At 38.1% G+C, this 20,025-nt stretch overlaps 1 protein-coding gene across 3 annotated transcripts in view; it reads right to left on the bottom strand.

Annotated features, from left to right (window-relative positions):
- EXOC4 (exocyst complex component 4) overlaps positions 1–20,025 on the bottom strand; it is an 815,814-nt gene that overhangs the window by 742,684 nt on the left and 53,105 nt on the right. For all 3 annotated transcript variants that reach the window (XR_009541913.1, XM_060156642.1, XM_060156644.1), the window contains exons 4-5: positions 17,441–17,625; positions 6,397–6,506 (exon numbers count right to left, since the gene is read on the bottom strand). Coding sequence is in view for 2 of the 3 variants with exons in the window: in XM_060156642.1 (XP_060012625.1) it covers positions 6,397–6,506; positions 17,441–17,625 (295 nt within the window). In the remaining variant the exon portion in view is untranslated. The remainder of the gene's footprint in view (positions 1–6,396; positions 6,507–17,440; positions 17,626–20,025) is intronic.

The raw sequence follows: 20,025 nt of genomic DNA on the forward strand, positions 1-20,025 counted from the left end.
GAACCAAACCCACACTACCTCTGAGGTATACCTGTATTTATATTCTGTATCTTTTTCCTGTTTGTTTTCATACTTTTACTGTGTATATGTATGTATATGTGTATATAGGCTGTACATGTGTAAATGCAGACTATATATATTGTTTCTATATATTGATCCATATGTCTGTTTTTGTCCCAATACCACACTGTTTTGATTACTGTAGCTTTGTAGTATTGTCTGAAGTCTGGGAGGGTTACGCCTCCTGCTTTGTTCTTTTTCCTCAGATTTACTTTGGCAATTCTGGGTCTATATATTTATATATGTGTATGTGTTATACAGTATTTATAAACTATATTATTAAATACATTTTTATACATTAAAAATTAATATTTTTCTTAAAATAAACTCTGGTCTTGCTTCATTTTTACGTTTAGAAACATATGAACTATTAGTTCTATTGTCTCCCTTGTATATATTCCTCAACTCTACTTTTGACCTATCATAGAAGTCAAAGATATTTAATAAGAGCAAATGCAAGGATACTTCAGAAACAGTTGATTTAAAATAGTAAGGGAGGGGACTTCCCTGGTGGTGCAGTGGTTAAGAATCTGCCTGCCAATGCAGGGGACACGGGATTGAGCCCTGGTCCAGGAAGATCCCACATGCCGCGGAGCAACTAAGCCCATACGCCACATCTACTGAGCCTGAGCTCTAGAGCCCATGAGCCATAACTACTGAGCCCGCCTGCCACAACTACTGAAGCCCGCATGCCTAGAGCCCATGCTCCACAACGAGAAGCCACCGCAGTGAGAAGCCCGCGCACCGCAACAAAGAGTAGCCCCCACTCACCGCAACTAGAGAAAGCCCACACGCAGTAACAAAGACCCAATGCAGCCAAAAATAAATAAATTAATTAATTAAAGAAAAAAAATACCAAGGGAGGTCCTGTCCTGAGGACAGAAGTAACTCAAAAGGTGTCAAGATTCTGGAGAATCAGATCTTCACTATTCTAGACATTTGAGTTCCAGAAAGAGAAACTTCATCTCCTTTTATGTTAGGATTCATAGCTCCCAACGCATGTAAAGAGAATTTTTAAAACATCAGACCCAAAATTCTTAAGATAAATATCAAGTCTCAGAACAAGGTTTGATGAAATAAAACACACATCAAGAAAACAGCAGCAAAATAAAAAAAAAATCATCTCATTTGTGATCTCTTTAAGTTTTATTGCTTAACCTATGCTGGTTCCAAAAAGGAAGGGAGTAGGAAGTCCAATTTCATTATAGTTATATTCACAGCAATCCCAGCAGGAGTGTGAATAAAATGAATAAAGAAGCCACAATGAAATGCCTGTGTATCTTGGGAGTAATTGCTCAGTCAAAACGTTCCAAAGGCAATTTGCCAAATAAAAAGACATAATGGGAATCCAAAAGCTTAAACCAACATTTTACTATAATTATTGGCTTTTCTCCACACTTCGCCCATCCTTCTACCTAAGTTATAGTTGAATTACTGTTTCTAAATTAGACTTTAGTTACCTGTATATTACAAAATACTGTGACTGATGAGAATAATAGAAAAAAAGGCTTGCAAAATACATCTTTTACATATTCAGAGTGAGGACAGCATGAGGCCAGCCTCTAACAATTACCATCTTGGTTGAACCTGGACCAATCACTCAACCTCCCTGGATTCAGTTTCCACATTTGTAAAAAGAGTTTTAAAAATAAGCCTTGATTAACTGGAATATAAGCAGTTTTTCATATATTTACTAGCATAGGTGTCCTCTTATGCAAACTGCCTGTTCATATTTTTGCCTATTTTTCTACTTGCTTGCTTCATTGATTTATAGGGATTCTTTATATATTCTGAATACTTAACGTCTGTCAGATAAATGCCAATCTTTCCATGTATATAGACTCTTCTGTGAATTGCACATTATTTGCCCAGTTCTTTATTATGCCATTGCTCTTTTTCATTATTAGGTAAGAAAATTAAGTGGATGCTAATCATTTTCCTCTTAATGCGTTGCTTGCTTCTGCCAATCTGTGCCTTGATTTTGCATTTTGTAAGTAAATGTTTTATTTTTTAATTACATGATGCATAGACATATATAATTCCATACTTTTAGGATAACTTAAACACCTGATAATACACTTAAATATGTCATATAAATATAATAATCTTAACAGTGACAATATCAGTGTTGTCACTAATAATGACAACAGTACCCGCCCCAACTACCTTGTAGGACTGCTGCATCAGTTGAATGATGTAACGTATCTTGCAAACTATAACATGTAAACTATGATAAGATCACCTCTCAGGGACTTCCCTGGTGGCCCAGCGGTTAAGAATCCGCCTGCCAATGCAGGGGACATGGGTTCGAGCTATGTTCCGGGAAGATCCCACATGCTGCAGAGCAACTAAGCCCATGTGCCACAACTACTGAGTCTGCGCTCTAGGGCCCACGAGGCACAACTACTGAAGCCCGCGTGCCACAACTACTGAAGCCCGCATGCCTAGAGCCCGTGCTCCGCAACAAGAGAAGCCACCGCAATGAGAAGCCCACGCACCGCAACGAACAGTAGCCCGCGCTCGCTGCAACTAGAGAAAGCCCACACGCAGTATTCAAGACCCAACGAAGCCAAAAATAAAATAAAAAATAAAATTAATTTAAAGAAAAGAATACCTCTCATAGAAAAGTCACTCACAACTCTACCTCTAAATAAGACATCTGAAAAACGACTCATTCACAAGCCATGAAAGTTCTCATTTAATTAATAATAATCTGAAAGTTTTCAGGAATCACCTCTAACTCTAATTTATGGCACCCCGATGGGAGATCTATTCTACCCAGGGATTCCCTGTTGCAACTTCCTCTATAAAAATGTCAGTTCTAATGGATTACACCCTCAATCCTACTATTTCACAAGATGAGAGAGGAGCTTTAAGAGCCTATGTTAAATTCCCTGCTGAAAATGACTATTACTTTCTAGGCTGACTTGCAGAGCACTTCACAAATAGACTCCCGGGACTTACTGTTCATTATTAAGAATAAGACAAAATTTCTGTCCTTTGTTATAGTATATTTCTTCAACCCCACACTTTTATATTTTCTTAGTAACAGTTTATGCAGTTCTCTAGATAATTTACATCTTCCTCATTTATACAATCCCCTTTAATAATGTGACCCGGATTAATATAGTCCTAAAAACTAGAACTGCAAAGACTTCACACATAATTTCAAGAAAGTCAAATTTTTATACACTGGCTCCTAAAAATAACTTAAGTCAAGAAGATAGGTAGTGCAGAGTGTGATAAGCAGAATAATGGTCCCTGAAAGATATCCATGTCCTAATACCCAGAGTCTGTGAATATGCTGCTTTACATGGCAAAGGAGACATTGCACATGAAATTAAGGTTAAGGACTTTGAGATGGGGAAAGGATCTTGGATTATCCAGGTGGGAATCAATTTAATCACATGGGCCCGTAAGAGAGGAAGAAGGAAGCAGAAGAGTGGGTCAGAGAGATGTGAGGTGGGAAGGATGTGACCTGAGAAAGATGTGACCCACTATCCCTGGTTTTGAAGATGGAGGAAGGGAGCCACAAGTCAAGGAAAGCAAGAGCCTCTAGGAGCAGGAAAAGGCAAGGAAATGGATTCTCCTGCAGAACATCTGGTAGGAACATAGCCCTGCCCACAGCCTTCATTTTAGCCCAATGAGACCCATGTCGGACTTCTTACGGACTTCAACCGTAAGATGATCAATGTATGGTGTCATTTGTTGCGGCAGCAATAGAAAACTAATACCTAGTTTTTGGTTGTTGTTTTTTTCTTTAAGATTTTTTTTGATGTGGACCATTTTTAAAGTCTTCATTGAATTTGTTACAATATTGCTTCTGTTTTATGTTTTGATTTTTGGCCACGAAGCATGTGGGATCTTAGCTCCCCGACCAGGGATCGAACCCACTCTCCCTGCACTAGAAGGTAGAGTATTAACCACTGGAACACCAGGGAAGTCCCATAATACCTTATTTTCACAAAAACAAACTGAGCATACTCTGGAACCCACCTACTATTTGTCAGCTGTGTCAACTTAAACCCATTATTAACCACCCTCAGTCTTGGTTTTCTTATCTGTAAAATGGGGCTAATAGTGCCTCTCTCATAAGATCGCTGAAAGGACTGAATGAGTTAATTCATGTAAAGCACTTATTTCTACTGTGAGAAGGTACTAAACACTTCTTAACTACTGCTACTATTGACTTTAATCAGTAATAATTTAATTACCTTCTTTTTCAGTCACCCCTCAGAAAAATCAAGAGATCGACAGTCTTCCAAACAAGTCAAGGAAATGAGCTTTTCTAAAACGAAAGGTTTGTGCACATATCTACAAGCCGTCTCCATAATGGTCCCAAGCTCCACTCATCTATCACACAGTTCTTCCAGAGTCATCCCCACAGACTGATGAAGTCAAAGTGTCACTATGAACTCCACTCAGTGATAAAGGCTATCTACAGGGCCTGACAGGAAAAGCGCGCAAAGAGGAAGAGCTACCTTATTAAAAATAACAGATGTTGCAAAATTAGTTTCTACTGAAATTTGCCATCACTGGCATTTTCTTCAGCTTTTTTGGTATTTATATTTTTCATTTTCAAAATGCCTGACCCATCATCTCTTCGTGAACAATTAAAATTTTTATTTCACTTGGCCATTGACTCAGCAACATTTATGTAAATTGATATAACCAGGCTAAGCAATAATTCACATTATAAAAACACAAAGATCTAACAATTGGTAATTTCCACAAAAGGTAGAGGTAAACTACAGATCAAAAGTATTAATGCATTTTCTATTTCATAATTCCACACTCTCTAACAGCTCAAAGCAGTGTCAAAATTCAAAGAACAGAAATATTACAACAGAAAGGGGGAGAAAACAAAACCTGTTAATTCCAGGAAGAAGCTTGAGCACAAACCTCTGTAAAGTGTCATAATAAAAATAAGTGCTTGGGTTTTAGGAAAAAAAATCAGTAACTAAGACTAATAGAAAAATTTATTATAAAGCAATTCCTATACTTTTCCTACAGTAAAAGCAATACTCTTCAAGATTCCAGGCCTAAATAACCCTAAATTTTAATTAAATTATATTTTATAAAGTAATTAAATATGCCCCAGCAACAATATACTGTTAGGCTCTCAAAAGAATCACTTTCAGTTAGTTGCACAAAACACATTGACTGAATCCAAATTATTTTTCTACCTCTTCATCATTTCAAGGTCTATAGGACTACAGAACTAGTAGGAACTAAGTTTTATCTGAAAAGCCAATGATAATCAATATTACTATTTTCTTTAAAAGGCATTGAGAACTTTAGCCGTCACACAAAGGCAACTGTGGGACAGCCCACAAAAAAACATCCAGTCACCTTCTCCCTAGCCCAAAGCTGCGACAAACAGGGCAGGTGTTTGCAGACCCCAGAAGGTCTGAATCCAGCTGAGCTGAACCTTCTGATGGGGCAGGTCTGAGCCACTCCAGAAGAATTCCCTTAAATCTTTGCATCCATATTCAAAGTACACCTTCCCTCCCCCAACTTTAAATATAGGCAAAAATGGCTCTCCTCTGTCTTATTCAACACAGTATTAGGTTGCGCAGGAATAAACAATAATCGTTTGTGGATATGTCCCCAAAGCACACTGTGTGGGTCCACGCATGCACACACACGCATGCAGGCGCATGTAGACGTGGAGAGGCCACTGGAAGATATAAGAAATCAAGATATAGGGCAGGGGTCACACACTCAAAAGCTCTCAGACCAGGAAGGTACTACGTACAGCAGCTGGGTAAAAGCTAACAGGATCAACAGAAGTTACAGCAAAACATCAAAACAAAAAGCATATGCTCCATCAAAAAGCATTCAGGGGGCTTCCCTGATGGCGCAGTCCCCTGCCTGCCGATGCAGGGGACGTGGGTTCGTGCCCCGGTCCAGGAGGATCCCACATGCCGCGGAGCGGCTGGGCCCGTGAGCCATGGCCGCTGAGCCTGCACATCCGGAGCCTGTGCTCCGCAACGGGAGAGACCACAACAGTAAGAGGCCCGCGTACCACCAAAAAAAAAAAAAAAGCATTCAAATTCAACTTCAGAAAAACAAGCAGTGCTGGTCAAACAAAACACAGCTGGAGTCAGCAGACAGGCCAGCTTCAGCTGACAGTTTTTAAAACTGATAATGCAATAGGCCCAACCAATCATCTTCTGTCTTATTCCCTCTGAGGGCAGCAAAGGGCTGATCACAGGCTCCAAGGCGGTAACCTCAGGCCCTCCCAACCCTGGCCGCGAAGGCTTCCCCAGGCCTGGGCCCAGGAACCGCAGCCCAGCAAAAAGAAGTTGAGTGGCTGAAGAATTAAAGGCTTACCACTTGAGCTTCCGGGAGTAGAATACTGAGAGGTATCGAGGAATTTTCGAGGAGTAGGAACGTTTGTAACATCAAGCAGAGGAACAGGAGAAGCATCTTTCACGAGGGAGCTGAAGGGGGAAAGTAGCAGTAGTTACTTAGCGCTTTCTCCAAAATCAACTTAAGTCCAAAAACATGCCCATCCTTTATTGCTTTCCTTTTGTCATGAACCCTCTTTATACTCTGACTTCAAATATCTCAAGTCTACTTCAAGTAAAGTGTTGGTCACAGACAGGGGAATAAAAATGTATTTGAAGGATTCCAGATATCAATATTTACATTTTTATCTTTTTATTACAATACTAGGTTAAAAAAATAGTTTAAGTATATTCTGATCATCTGATGACCACCTTATAACCAAATTCTGCCACACGCTTCATTACCCCCTTTGTTTCTATATTAAAATTATTTTATCAGCAAAGAAAGATCAAGTAACACCTTACCATGATAACTGAATGAAAGTTAAGCCTAGATTAACTTGTGTCTTTCAAGCTGGACCTTTTTTTTTTTTTTTGACATATACTGGGAGTTCACTGCACTTAGTTTCCTTTAAAAAAAAGATTCATAAATTTCATCAAGTTGAGAATCAGGTTTATAAAAGATGATTTAAGGAATCACAAACAGGTTAATTCAGTATTTGATTACCCATTTCACCTTTTCCAAAAAGGCCTAGCAACTCATCTTAATAATTAACTTTGGAGTCTCCAAAATAAACACATTAGCTTTAAATGACACAAAGACTATAAAAAACCAATTTTCAAGATAATTCCCATTTACAGGCATCTGTTAAGTCCAAGAATGTAGGCAGTGCCAAGGCAAATAACACCTGTGCCCTACCCTGAAGAAACTGAATCATCTAATCACACTGCATCTCTAACAGAAAGGCTTCTAGAACTCATGTTCCAAGGATAGACAGGTCAAAGCCATAGTTCTCACCTCCTTCCAGTCCCAATAACATCACCAGTAAGAATGGCTACCATGGAAGTGATTCTCAAAGTGGGCTGTAAAGGGAGGGCAGACAGAGGGGAGCAGGAACAAGACTACACCTTCAAGAAACCTTCCCCCAAATGGGAGAAAAAAATGTGTGGAAGTTTGAACATTGACCCCCTACAGTGATATATCCCCATCTCCCTCCCACCACTCCTTTGAAACTTCCACATGCAAGGTACATGTATATTTCTAAGCTAATAAAAAAAAAAAAAAAACCATGTTTCAGAAAACTTTGAAAAACAAACTTTAGGTTAAAAGGCAAAATTATCTTTCAAGGTGTTATTTTTATCTAGTGTTAATGTTTACAGCCACTGTCCTAGGCCCGGAGGTTATCTATGGCAGTCATTAGCTTCTCCCTTTTCACTTACTACAGGGAAGGGGGAAGCATTACTCAAACAAGTCTCAGCCTCTGTTATGTGCTTGGCACTTCACTCAGTGCTGAGCATCCAAGTATGAGTAAGATATGAGCTATACCCAACTTCATGCATTTCCAAGTGATGGAATCATTTGCAGACTAACGCGAAACCTCAAGTGAGGAATGAGACATAAAAGTAACAGCAATAGCATTTCCCAGGATCTGAACTGACACAGTTCCAGTGACTCTATTCCTCCAATATAAAGCTGTAAGTTCCTATTTGCCTACACTATCTTAAGAAAACCCAAAAGAGCCTTCAAATCCACTGACTGGCTACAATAGTCTAATCATAAAATCAATTTGATCATATTTACCCGTTCATCTCTTCTATACTGACTACTGTTGTATTCTCATTTTTCTCCTCAGCCACCTCTCCTTCTTCTACCTGCATTTTACTCACAGGTGGAAAACTAGCTCTACACATCTCCCCAGCCTCTGGATACACATGCCCAAAGAGACAAAGGATAACCACCGATGTTTACAGTGCTGTTACTGAATAATTAGGAAGAAGTTAATTTTAATTTTACATGATAGAAAAAAGATTTGATAAATTTAATAAATATATCCATAACAGAAGTGGAGGAGTTATTTTTAAAGCATTAATAAATGAAGGTATCCATTAGCAGGAAATTCAGGTACATAGCTGGAGTACTGCCCACCAAGGCTGTAAATGAGGCAGCAGTTAGTACAGATGTGTGTGCACAGTGCTATGTATATCTGTAAGTATAATACACACTTCTATAAATACAGATGTGCACATGATTCACTTTAGATTAAAACCTACAATCATTTTCTCAGTTTCAACCTAAACATGTATTTCAGTTAAATATAGGGTGATAAATGGCTTGCCATTTTAACTCTGAAAAAACATAACCTGCTGACTTTATTATCAGAGCCAGAAGGGCCCTCAAACTCCATCAATAAACTCTTAGAAAGTCAATTTACTGTAAAACTATTTGCATAGACTCTTTTCTCTTTCTAAAATTTTCCCTTGGGCTTCAATTTTCTCCTTTGTGAACACTAACCCAAAGGCAAGTAACTCTGGAAATGACTTCTGGTTTTTCTCTTGTTCTTTTATGGAAGGACTTAGTCTCAAGAGTTCAAGAAACAGGGGGCACACCCACTCATGTAGTTACCTCAGACGTGAAACTCAACAGAAAGGTACCTGCTACTATAGAGTATCACATACCTTAGTTTCCATTTCAGAAGAGAGAAAAGTTGAAATAAAGAAATACATACATCAGAAATAAAGTTGAGAAGTATTAATTAATACCTTCAAAGGGTTTTGAATCTCTCAGAGGAAGTATTTTTGAGAAAAATAAAATCAAAACTAGATTGTTCTTAAAAGGAAAGAAATAACAAATTTGGAGAAAATGTGGAAAAAAGGGAACCCTCATACACTGTTAGTGGGAGTGTAAATTGGTGAACCACTACAGAAAGAAGTACGGAGATTCCTGGAAAAATTAAAACTAGAATTACCATATGACCCAGCTACTCCACTTCTGAGTATTTATCCGAAGAATACAAAAACACTAATTCGAAAAGATACATGCATCCTATGTTCATAGCAGCACTATTTACAGTGGTCAAGATACGGAAACAACCTCAGTGCCCATCAACAGATAAATGGATAAAGAAGATGTGATACACACACACACACACACACACACACACACACACACACACACACACTGGAATACTACTCAGCCATAAAAAATATGAAGTCTTCCTCATTTGCAACAGTATGGATGGACATTGAGGACATTAGGATAAGTGAAATAAATAAAACAAAAAAAGACAACTCTAGGATTTCACTCATGTATGGAATATAAAAACCAAACACAAACAAAATAAATGAGCAAACCAGAACAAAACAAATAACACTAATACAGAGAACAGAGTAGTGGTTACCAGGGGGAAGAGGAATGGGAGGAGGGCGGAAGAGATAAAGTGGGTCAACTGAAGGGTGATGGATAATAATTTTTTGGTGGTGAGCACGCTGTAGGCTGTAGTGTATACAGAAGTCAAAAGATAATGTTGCACATGTGAAACTTATATTGAATATAATGTATAAACCAATGTTACCACAAAAAAAAATTAGATTGTTCTTTGAGTTTCTAATTAGTACGAATCCTCTGAACAGCTTTATTTCAAAGAAATACTGACAGAAATTATTTTTCTTCTTAAAGATCTATGATTACAAATTTTTATTTTAAATCCTTTCAGAATCATTCACAGCCGAGTTGAAAAAGACAGGTGATGCACATAAAATCCTTCCCAGTATAAGACAGGTCCCCCAAATCAGTAATTGTATCTTGTAATTGAGTGGTTTGCTATTTAATAACCACATGGTGGCAGACAGGAAAACTATAAAGCAAATTTAACCATACCAAAAACAACCCCCCACCACCGTAACTCCTAGGACTTTCTGACCATTCAACACTCATCCAACTAGTAAGGAACTACTTCAAAATGTGTCTGATTTCAGTATTTCAGGCCATGAAGTTTTTTTTTTTTAAGAAGGGTTAGAAGTGCTAACAGCTTATTAAATATTTGCATTTTAATTATAACGTATTTCTATTCCTTCACTTAATAATAAATATGTCCAACTCTGCCCAAAATTCACAGCAGCAGGTCATTTGGTTGACTTTAGTCAAACTGAAACTTAACAGAGGTGAGTTGAACTTTAAGTTGTAAATCTAATAACTAATATATTCACCCTATAACCCCAACAGCCGGCACAGGACCTGTCAAAGAGCAAGTGCTCATAGTTTGTCAAATCAAACTCAGCTGAGAAGTGTCTGTCAAATATAATATGCCCTTCGTAAGAAAATGTAACAGAATAATGAATCAGGAATGTCTGGCACAGTAATTCTCTATAGTTCTAAGATCTGCCTGAACGTACAGAAAGAATAATGATTCAGAGGGTAGAAAAGTCAAAAACAGTCATGGTCTCAAATGATAAACCAAGAGTGAAGACATGCGATACAAGATAAGGTGAAGCTAAAACCTAAGCAAAGCAGGAAGGCGAGGGGAAGCACTGAAAGATAACAAAAAGAAAACAGACATACATAAAAAGAAAAAATTAGTTAGGGAGCAAGAAATACAATGGGGTGATCAAGTATTAAACCAGGATGCATGCAACAAGTAAAAGGATTAACTTTTTAAAATAATTTTTTATTGATTTTATCTGCTTATAAAGGTATTAAATGTTCTTTTTTGAAAATATAAAGAAAATGAAAATAATCTAATATAATTATAGTATAATGTCTTTCAAAACATTTAACAGAAAGGAGTCTGTCCATCCCTACACACACACACACGCACACACACACACACACACCCCTACTCATGCATACACACAAAAATGTACACATGATTTTCAACATTCTTTGGATCACCCTGTATAGAATATTAAACCCTAGGTTTTCCTTTTAACAGTAAACATGTTGCCATTTCATTAAAAGTTATCTTCAAAAGTATTATCAGGGCTTCCCTGGTGGCGCCGTGGTTGGGAGTCTGCCTGCTAATGCAGGAGACGCGGGTTCGGGCCCTGGTCTGGGAGGATCCCACATGCTGCGGAGCAACTAGGCCCATGAGCCACAATTACTGAGCCTGCACGTCTGGAGCCTGTGCTCCGCAACAAGAGAGGCCACAACAGTGAGGCCCGCACACCACGATGAGGAGTGGCCCCCACTTGCCACAATTAGAGAAAGCCCTCGCACAGAAACGAAGACGCAACACAGCCAAAAATAAATAATTTTTTTAAATGTATTATCAATAGTATTATTATTAAAGTAATAATACATGCTCCGATGAATACATTCCCAGTGCAGCAGGTATGAAATAAGTCCTTCTTTTCTATTCCCTGCCACCCCATTTCCATTTCCCATAGGTAATTACTTTTATCATTGTTTTTCAGCATTATCCTTCTAAGAAATCATTTACACACACACAAATTTTTACATCTATATATAAAGGATATATATTTAAGTATATATTCTTTCAATTCTTACACAAATAGATTCATAACATACATGCTGTTTTTCACCTGGCGTTTTTGAACCCAAGAATACACCTTGGAAATCTTTTCCTATCAGCACTAAGAAATCTTTCTCATTCGTTTTAATGTCTAGTATTACACAGCATGGATACACCATAATTCATTTAACCATAGTCCTCTTGAATATTGGGCTTGTGTATTTTTGTTGTTCTGCCCAAAATGTTCCAGTCAACATCCTGTTACATGTATTTTTATGAAATGGTACTATTTTTGTAGGATGTGGACCTAGAAAGCCTCCCACATACATATTCTCCTATTTTTTCCTAATGCTAATAAAGTTGCATCATGTGATTTTTTTAAACCAAGTTAGAATTTTTTGCACATAATAACAGGTAGGCAGCTAAATTTCTTTTCTTCACACAGCTGATTGTATCAACACAAATTACTAAATAGCCTTCATTCACTTCACTGAACTGAACTACTGTTTTAAAATATTGAAGTTTCATATATCCTGGGGTCTGTTTCTAAATTCTATTTCCTTCCAACAATCTGATTTTGTGTTTGCATGTCTGTACTGTTTTGATTAAAGTAGCTTTATAATATACTTTAATATTAGATAAGGAAATGCCTTATAATCTCCCTTCTCAATTTTTTTTTAAACAATCCTTACACGTTTATTCTTCCATGTGAACTACAGATTTGACAGTTCCAAAAATCTCAACTGAGATTTAACTGGGACTTAACATCTTTATGAGCTAAGAACATGGAAAGTCTCCCCATTTATTCGGGTTTTGTTTCACAGCCTCCGAAAACCATTTTTATTTTTTCCATACAGGCATGTATCCTTCTTTTATCAATTCTACTAGTTTCCCACTTCTACTTCAAAAATATCTGTTCTACTTTATATGTATAAGTGCCTTCACATGACTTCTTTTGTTTCCTCCTTCAGTAGAAATCTGTTTTTGTGTTTGTTTTTGGATACCAACAATTGGAACAGTTTTTGTATTTGGAGACACTCTCCATGGTCTGGGTCAAAGCAAAAAGGGAAGAGGGCCTGGCCCTTCCTCCTACTATACAAGTTGACATGTCTCAAGCTCAAAGAATTGGATGCTTCCAGCCAAGACTTTGAATCTTGAAGAAATAAAGGCAAGATGCAGCGACATTTAGAGATCATTCACTTGAGTTAAAAATCCAGCCAATTGTAGGCATAATGCAGCAACCCAACCAGACCCTTCCTATGGCTTATCTATGATGTACGCTCAGCTGCTGCAACTCCCTTGGTCCCTCCAGGGTTTTAGAGCCTGATTATACAGACTTCCTTTCCTTAGATTCTGTGACCTACTTGATAACTTTCCACTAAATTTCTTTCCTTGTTTTATTACCAGGACTGATTTCTGCTATTTGCTATCAAGAATGTTGGCTAAAACATCATCCTTTGTAATAAAAAATAGGTTTTATTTGATTCTGTCTTCTCTAGTGACTTTTCAATATAAAAATCTTTAAATATACATATCTAGGTTAATAAACACAAAATTAAATGAATTAAACATTTTCTCTAATTATTAATATCCAAAACTTCTGACATCTTAAGAATTCAGCACTCCTTTGCATCTCCTGCTTATCCAAATTTCCCAGTCTCTACTAACTTAATATGGTGATATAAATCCTGTTTACTATTTTTTTAACATCTTTATTGGAGTATAATTGCTTTACAATGGTGTGTTAGTTTCTGCTTTATAACAAAGTGAATCAGCTATTCATATACATATATCCCAATATCTCCTCCCTCTTGCGTCTCCCTCCCACCCTCCCTATCCCACCCCTCTAGGTGGTCACAAAGCACTGAGCTGATCTACCTGTGCTATGCAGTTGCTTCCCACTAGGTATCTAATCCTGTTTACTATTATAGAGTATTCTTCAACCACATAGACCTTCTTTTTCAAAAATAGTTTTCAGCTTATATTTTTGATCTTACAAAAATATTTTTCAGTTATTTATACGCAAATTTACATATTTAATGCTGTGCAGTCAATCCTGGCAGCAGTTTCAAACCACCTACAACTTTATTGTTCTCAAGTTGCTGATTTTGGTTTACATCTTATAGTTCATTTTTGAGTATTTTTCTCAGAAAAAGAACACTAGCTTTTCATTTTGTGTTAATTTATATCTGTTTTGTCTCTGTGTTGCCTATGTCCACTTGGCTGGGTATAGAAATCTTTGGTCCCAATTCTTTCCCATTCAACGTTTTGTAGACTTTGCTCTGCTGTCTTCTTGCATTTCATGTTCAGCAAATCCCAGTGAACCTGATTTTTACTCCTTTCTGTTTATCAGGACTAAGTTTAACTATATAAAACAGAAGACCCAAATAGCCGTGGCCTGAGTAAAACAAAAGGACTTCCTTTTTCCCGTATAAAAGATACAAACCCATTCAGAGCCATAATGGAGGCCCCATGTCATTAAAAAGTTTACGATTTGGCTTTCATCCTCAAGGTCACTAGTGTCCAAGATGATGGCATCAATCCATGCCCTCGACAGAAAGTAAAGGAAGGCAAGTGAAGAGTAAAAGAGTGACCATACCAGTTTAGATGGCACCTGTAAATAATTTTCCTGTGAGTCCTGATTCAACAGCTTGCAAGCAGAAGTCTCACAAATCACCTTTAGCTACACAGGAGGATGGAAAACGTAGCCTTTTAGCTGGACATATGGCCACCACGAACAAAACAAGAGTTGTCATTAAAAATGAAGGAGAGAGACTTCCCTGGTGGTCCAGTGGTAAAGAATCCGCCTTCCAATGCAGGGGACACAGGTTCCATCCCTGGTTGGGGAACTAAGGCCCACGTGCCACGGGGCAACTAAGCCCGCACGCCACAACTACTGAGCTCACGCACCTCAACAAGAGAGCCCATGTGCCGCAAACTAGAGACAGAAAACCCACATGCCACAACTAGAGAGAAAGCCTGCGTGCCGCAACAAAGAACCCACACTGCAAGGAAAGATCCCACTTGCCTCAACAAAGATCACGCTTGCCAAAACTAGGACCCGACACAGAAAAAAAAAAAAGAGAAAGAAAGAAAGGAATTAAATAAATCTAAAAAAAAAAAAAGGAGAGAATGGATATCGGTGGGCAAATAACTATATCTGTCAGGGCAGGTAACATAATTTTTCTCCTTGGTGCTTACAGTATTTGTTTTTGAAATTCATAAAAAACTTCATGATCATATCTAAGAGTAAGTTTTTCACTAAGTTTACCGTGAATCCTTTTGATTTGCAGACCAAGGTCTTTTTTTCTGTTTAAGTTTCTTTCTTTACACTATAATTATTGCTACTATTTCTGTCTGTATTAGTTTGCTAGGGCTGCCATGACAAAGTACCACAGACTGGGTAGCTTAAACAACAGAAATTTGTTTTCTCACAGTTCTGGAGGCTCAAGCTGTTGGCAGAGTTGGTTTCTCCTGAGGCCTCTCTCCTACGTTTGTAGACGGCTGTCTTATCACTGTGTCTTCACATGGTCTTCCCTCTTCGGAAGTGTGTGTCCAAATTTCCTCTTCTTATATGGACACCAGTCATATTGAATTAGGGCCCATGCTAATGACCTCATTTTAACTTATTTACCTATTGAAAGGCCCTATCTCCAAATTTAGTCACAGTTAGGTACTGGGAGTTAGGACCTCAATACATGAATTTTAAGGGGACACAATTCAACCTATAACACTATCATTTTAGTGTCATTCTGTAGAATGCCTAAAATCATTTGATTGATCACTATTCTCCACATTTCACATTATCTTTCTTTTATCATCTTGCGTTTTTCTTCTTCACGATAAGAAAAGTTTTCCCTCATATCACTGATTTAATTCTTCTAATGTTTTAAGAAAGACTTAATTTCTCTATTATCATTTTGGTTTTTCCTTACATTTTGTTCCTGTTGTAGTCAGTTCTTTTTGCATTTCTCCCAATCCCATTCATATAGCTCCCCATTATCATTTCATAGAAACTGTATGCTTGCTACATACAACCACAGAATCTCAGTCATGTTCAACAATAAGCACATATTTTTGTGACTGGCTGATTCAGGCTAGGCAGCTCAGCTGAACACGCCTCGATTTCACATGTCTCTCCTCCTCCTCCTGGGACCAGCGCCATCATGGCAATGGCAGAGGCATGACAGGGCATGCTCCCTGGCACAAGCAAATTTCAAGCCCCTCATGTTACATGCTAACAATCAGCAAAAGCAAGAGCCCAAAAATCAAAAAGAAGGAAATACACTCCTCCTACTCAACTGGAGGGGAAAGGGTGATAATTTTTAGCAAAATTCTAAACCTACTACATCATATTGCATCTTTTGAGAAACTCAAGCTTAAGTCTCCTAAACTTCTGCTATTTTGCTTTATAAATCTTTTTCTTCAAATAAATGTTCTTCTTTGAGACCTCAACTTAATGCTTTTTCCCTAATGCTTATTCTACAGCATAAGGGAAAATAAGTATTTTTCTCTTGGGCTTACAAGGGAGTGGGGTTATTCTGTTTGTTTTTAATCCTTGCACGGGTAGAAATCTATTTAGATCTACTGTTTACCACCAGACACTCTGGAAGCTATTTCCTTAGCACAGCTCCCATCTACCACTTTACTCTCCAACAAGATTGTATTCAGATGCAGTGCTGAAGTTAAGTCTAAGGTACATAACCCTTAGCTCAATTTGTGTGCCTAAGTTTTTCTAGTGCCCATCTGCAGAGAAGAGATGCAAACTTCTTTCTGTGTCAGGGTCTCTGACTAGACTGAAGCATCACACACAAAGTTGGAAATTCTGGTTTGAACAGAATACGATTTTATAGACTTCACTCCCAGCATGCACTGCTTCCAGTGCTCCTCTCATCTACAGCCTGATGAAAAAGTATCAACAGTATATAGTGCTCAACTGCCCTCTGAAGAATCTTATGGCTATTTTAAAGGAATGTTGGAAGGACATATGATGTGCACAGCTATCTGATACATGTTAATAACGCCAACGTTCTACTGTCTTACCATCTGGTCTTATTCCCTACCAGGTCTCTCCTAACCTAATAAATGTCCTGAGTCCACCCAGGCCCTTCAACATAGGACTGTGCTACAATGAGCCCAGGCATAAAAAAAAAAAAAAAAAAAATGCTCTCTCTAAACCTTCCCTAAACTACTCCAGAAAGAGGACTGTCCAAAGCTGAACACAGCCCTAAGTAACAAAGAGTCTTCTAACTTCATATTCATACACCTATATTTCTCAATTAGGCGGACTTCACTATCCAATTTAAGGATTTATTTTCTCTTCCTTCTGAGATATGCCAGAGGTCTCTCTGATCCACTTACAGACCCACAGTAAATGTTTCTTATGTATCTTTACATAAAAGGACCACAAGAAATGTGCAGTGAGGGAATGAACAAACTTTGAAAGTCAGCCTCCAGAACGTGGAGTATTTGGTATCATAAAACTATCTTACATTTTCAGAGACAGTATGTTAAAAAGAGAAGTAAAATAAACTATAACAATATTCTGGGAAACAAATAATATTCCTTAAAATTCTACATGGCCACAAGACACTGTGGCAAAGAGCCTCTTTAACCAACCTCATCCTGCCTTTTTCCTTGTTCTGCTGCACAACTCGGCTAGTGGATTTGATGTACAGGTGCCGATGCAGCTCGTCTATGAGAACTAAGTGGAGGTTCATCTTCTTGCTGTGAAGCTCCAGCCTAAGGTCACTCAGTCCTTCCACCTGGAGCAGGGGACCCTCCAAAGACTCGACTGCAGACACCTGAAAACGGCAAAAAAAAAAAAAAGATTAAGACAATGAAATAATCTAGTAATATTATAAATAAGAAAGGCTATCTTTTAAAAGATACTTTCGGGACTTCCCCAGTGGTCCAGTGGTTAAGAATCCGCCTGCCAATGTAGGGGACATTGGTTTGATCCCTGGTCCTAGAAGATCCCACATGCCACGGAGCAACTAAGCCCATGTGCCACAACTACCAAGCCTGGGCTCTAGAGCCCGCAAGCCACAACTACTGAGCTCACGCACCACAGCTACTGAACCCCATGCGCCCTAGAGCCCGTGCTCTGCAACAAGAGAAGCCACCGCAATGAGAAGCCCGCGCACCGTAACGAAGAGTAGCTCCAGCTCGCCTCAACTAGAGAAAGCCCGCACACAGCAGCGAAGACCCAACGCAGCCAAAAATAAATAAATAAATAAATTTAAAAAAAAAAAAAATAAAAGATACTGTCAAAAGAGTTTGAGAACTTTATCAGCATACTTCAGACTTTCAGTGTAATGTGGATAGGCCTAGTTCTGCTCTTGAAGGGTTTAACATTGGAGACAGATAATGCTGAAGAAAACAATCATGGTGAACATGAAGGCATCTAAAGCACCTCAGCAAAGCTGTACATACTATTTATTCCCACACACATTGCCTATCCATGGACACAAGTAAAACGACCTCCTACTGAAATAATTATAATGTTTATATCCTCACAAGATGTCCACATACTAATGATTTAGATCAACTTTTAGTCAAACTTAGTCTCTTATGACTAAGACTCAATAAAAGCACACTTTATAATTTTTTTAATAATTCTCATGGCCATCATGAATCAGAGCTTGGTAAGCCTAAGTCTACAAGTGTATTTACAGTCATCTCTAGCTCTTTCTCATATTCACATACACACAGAGGAAAATGCATTTTTACATGAATGTTACAAGCAGACAACAGCAGTCATCACCTCTCCTTGGACTGACTCAGTCTGATAGAAGAAACGGGATTTGAAAGGTGAACAGAAGATAAACTATGAGAAGGGAGAGTCTCTTGGCATAAAGTGCAATTTGGGAGATTTTAAGACAAAAAGGATTGAATGAATAAAAATGGTGTAGGAATACCTACAACAAATGGACAAGACAAGGGATTCAGGGAATTTGGAATAATTCACTTTGAAACCAAAGTGAGAATTGCAAAGGGGAAAAAAAGACAGTATGTATTATATAATCCCATTTATCCATGTACATAAAATTTTATTTATGTCTTTCTATGTATAAAGACCTTACATATTTTTCTTAAAGAAAAAAAAAAGTGAAGAGGTACTATTCCTTGGGAGAAAAAAAGAAGAGAGAAACACAAAGACTAATAATAATAATGATAGTAGCAGTAGTAGTAGTAATAATAACAACAGTAATGGAGAAGAGTTGACTACAAGCTGAACTCAGGGAAAAGAGCCCTGGCAAGCTCCCTGAAAGAATTAACGTGCAACGACTATTCCCTGCTTTGGTTATACATCTAAATGTTCCTCATTTGTACAGATAAAGGCAACAACTAATAACACTACTTAAAAAATCAAGCATTTATACAAAAACAATCAACAGATAATAGAACTCATGAAAGATCAGTGATCAAAAATGTTGATCACAGATCTATCCCAGTATATGCAGTCACTTAGGAGAGTGTGGACAGTGAACACAGAAAGCTTTGTAGCTGCCAAATACAAAGCGGCCTGAGATGGGGAGGAAAATGCAATGGCTTAGCCACAAACACATCACTTGTTTTGTGAAGTGCTATAATGAAATGTCAGCAACAAATAAGTTTCCTTAAGTTAACCAAGACAGAATCGAGGAATGAAAGAGTGACAAGCCCTGGGCCAGCTCTGCCCTCTGAAGCCTGCCAGTTCATTTTCATGCTGAATCGCGACCGCCCCTGCTATGAGAGCCCCCCTGCCTGGTGCAAGCTGCGGGCAATTCCAAATGGAAAGGCTGCCTCACGAAATGACCAAAGTGTCCCCAAGGAGGAAAAACAACAACAAATTCATTTACACGTGTGCTCTAAAATGGATTTTAACTCAGGTCTCTAGCAGAGAAAAGAGGATGCATTAACCTTTAGTGACATCAAGATTCAGAAAATGAAAAATAATTTGGTAAACCGCTGGCCCATCATGTAGCCTTATCCCTCAAGGTAATTAAATCTAGCTGAGATATTTAAGCTTAAAAACCACCCACTGCACGTCCACACTCAATTTGTTTGTAAGAATTTGCATGAAGATTTTTAACCCAAACAGCTCATGTTCCAATTACAAAACTATATGACGATGTCAACTTTCAAAGCCACTTAATTTTTCTTAAATGTAGGTAAAGCTCTTAGCAACACAGTGCCTGGCACATACTGAGGGCTCCTCA

The sequence above is a fragment of the Lagenorhynchus albirostris genome, chromosome 8, assembly GCF_949774975.1.
Source record: "Lagenorhynchus albirostris chromosome 8, mLagAlb1.1, whole genome shotgun sequence".
NCBI lineage: Eukaryota > Metazoa > Chordata > Mammalia > Artiodactyla > Delphinidae > Lagenorhynchus > Lagenorhynchus albirostris.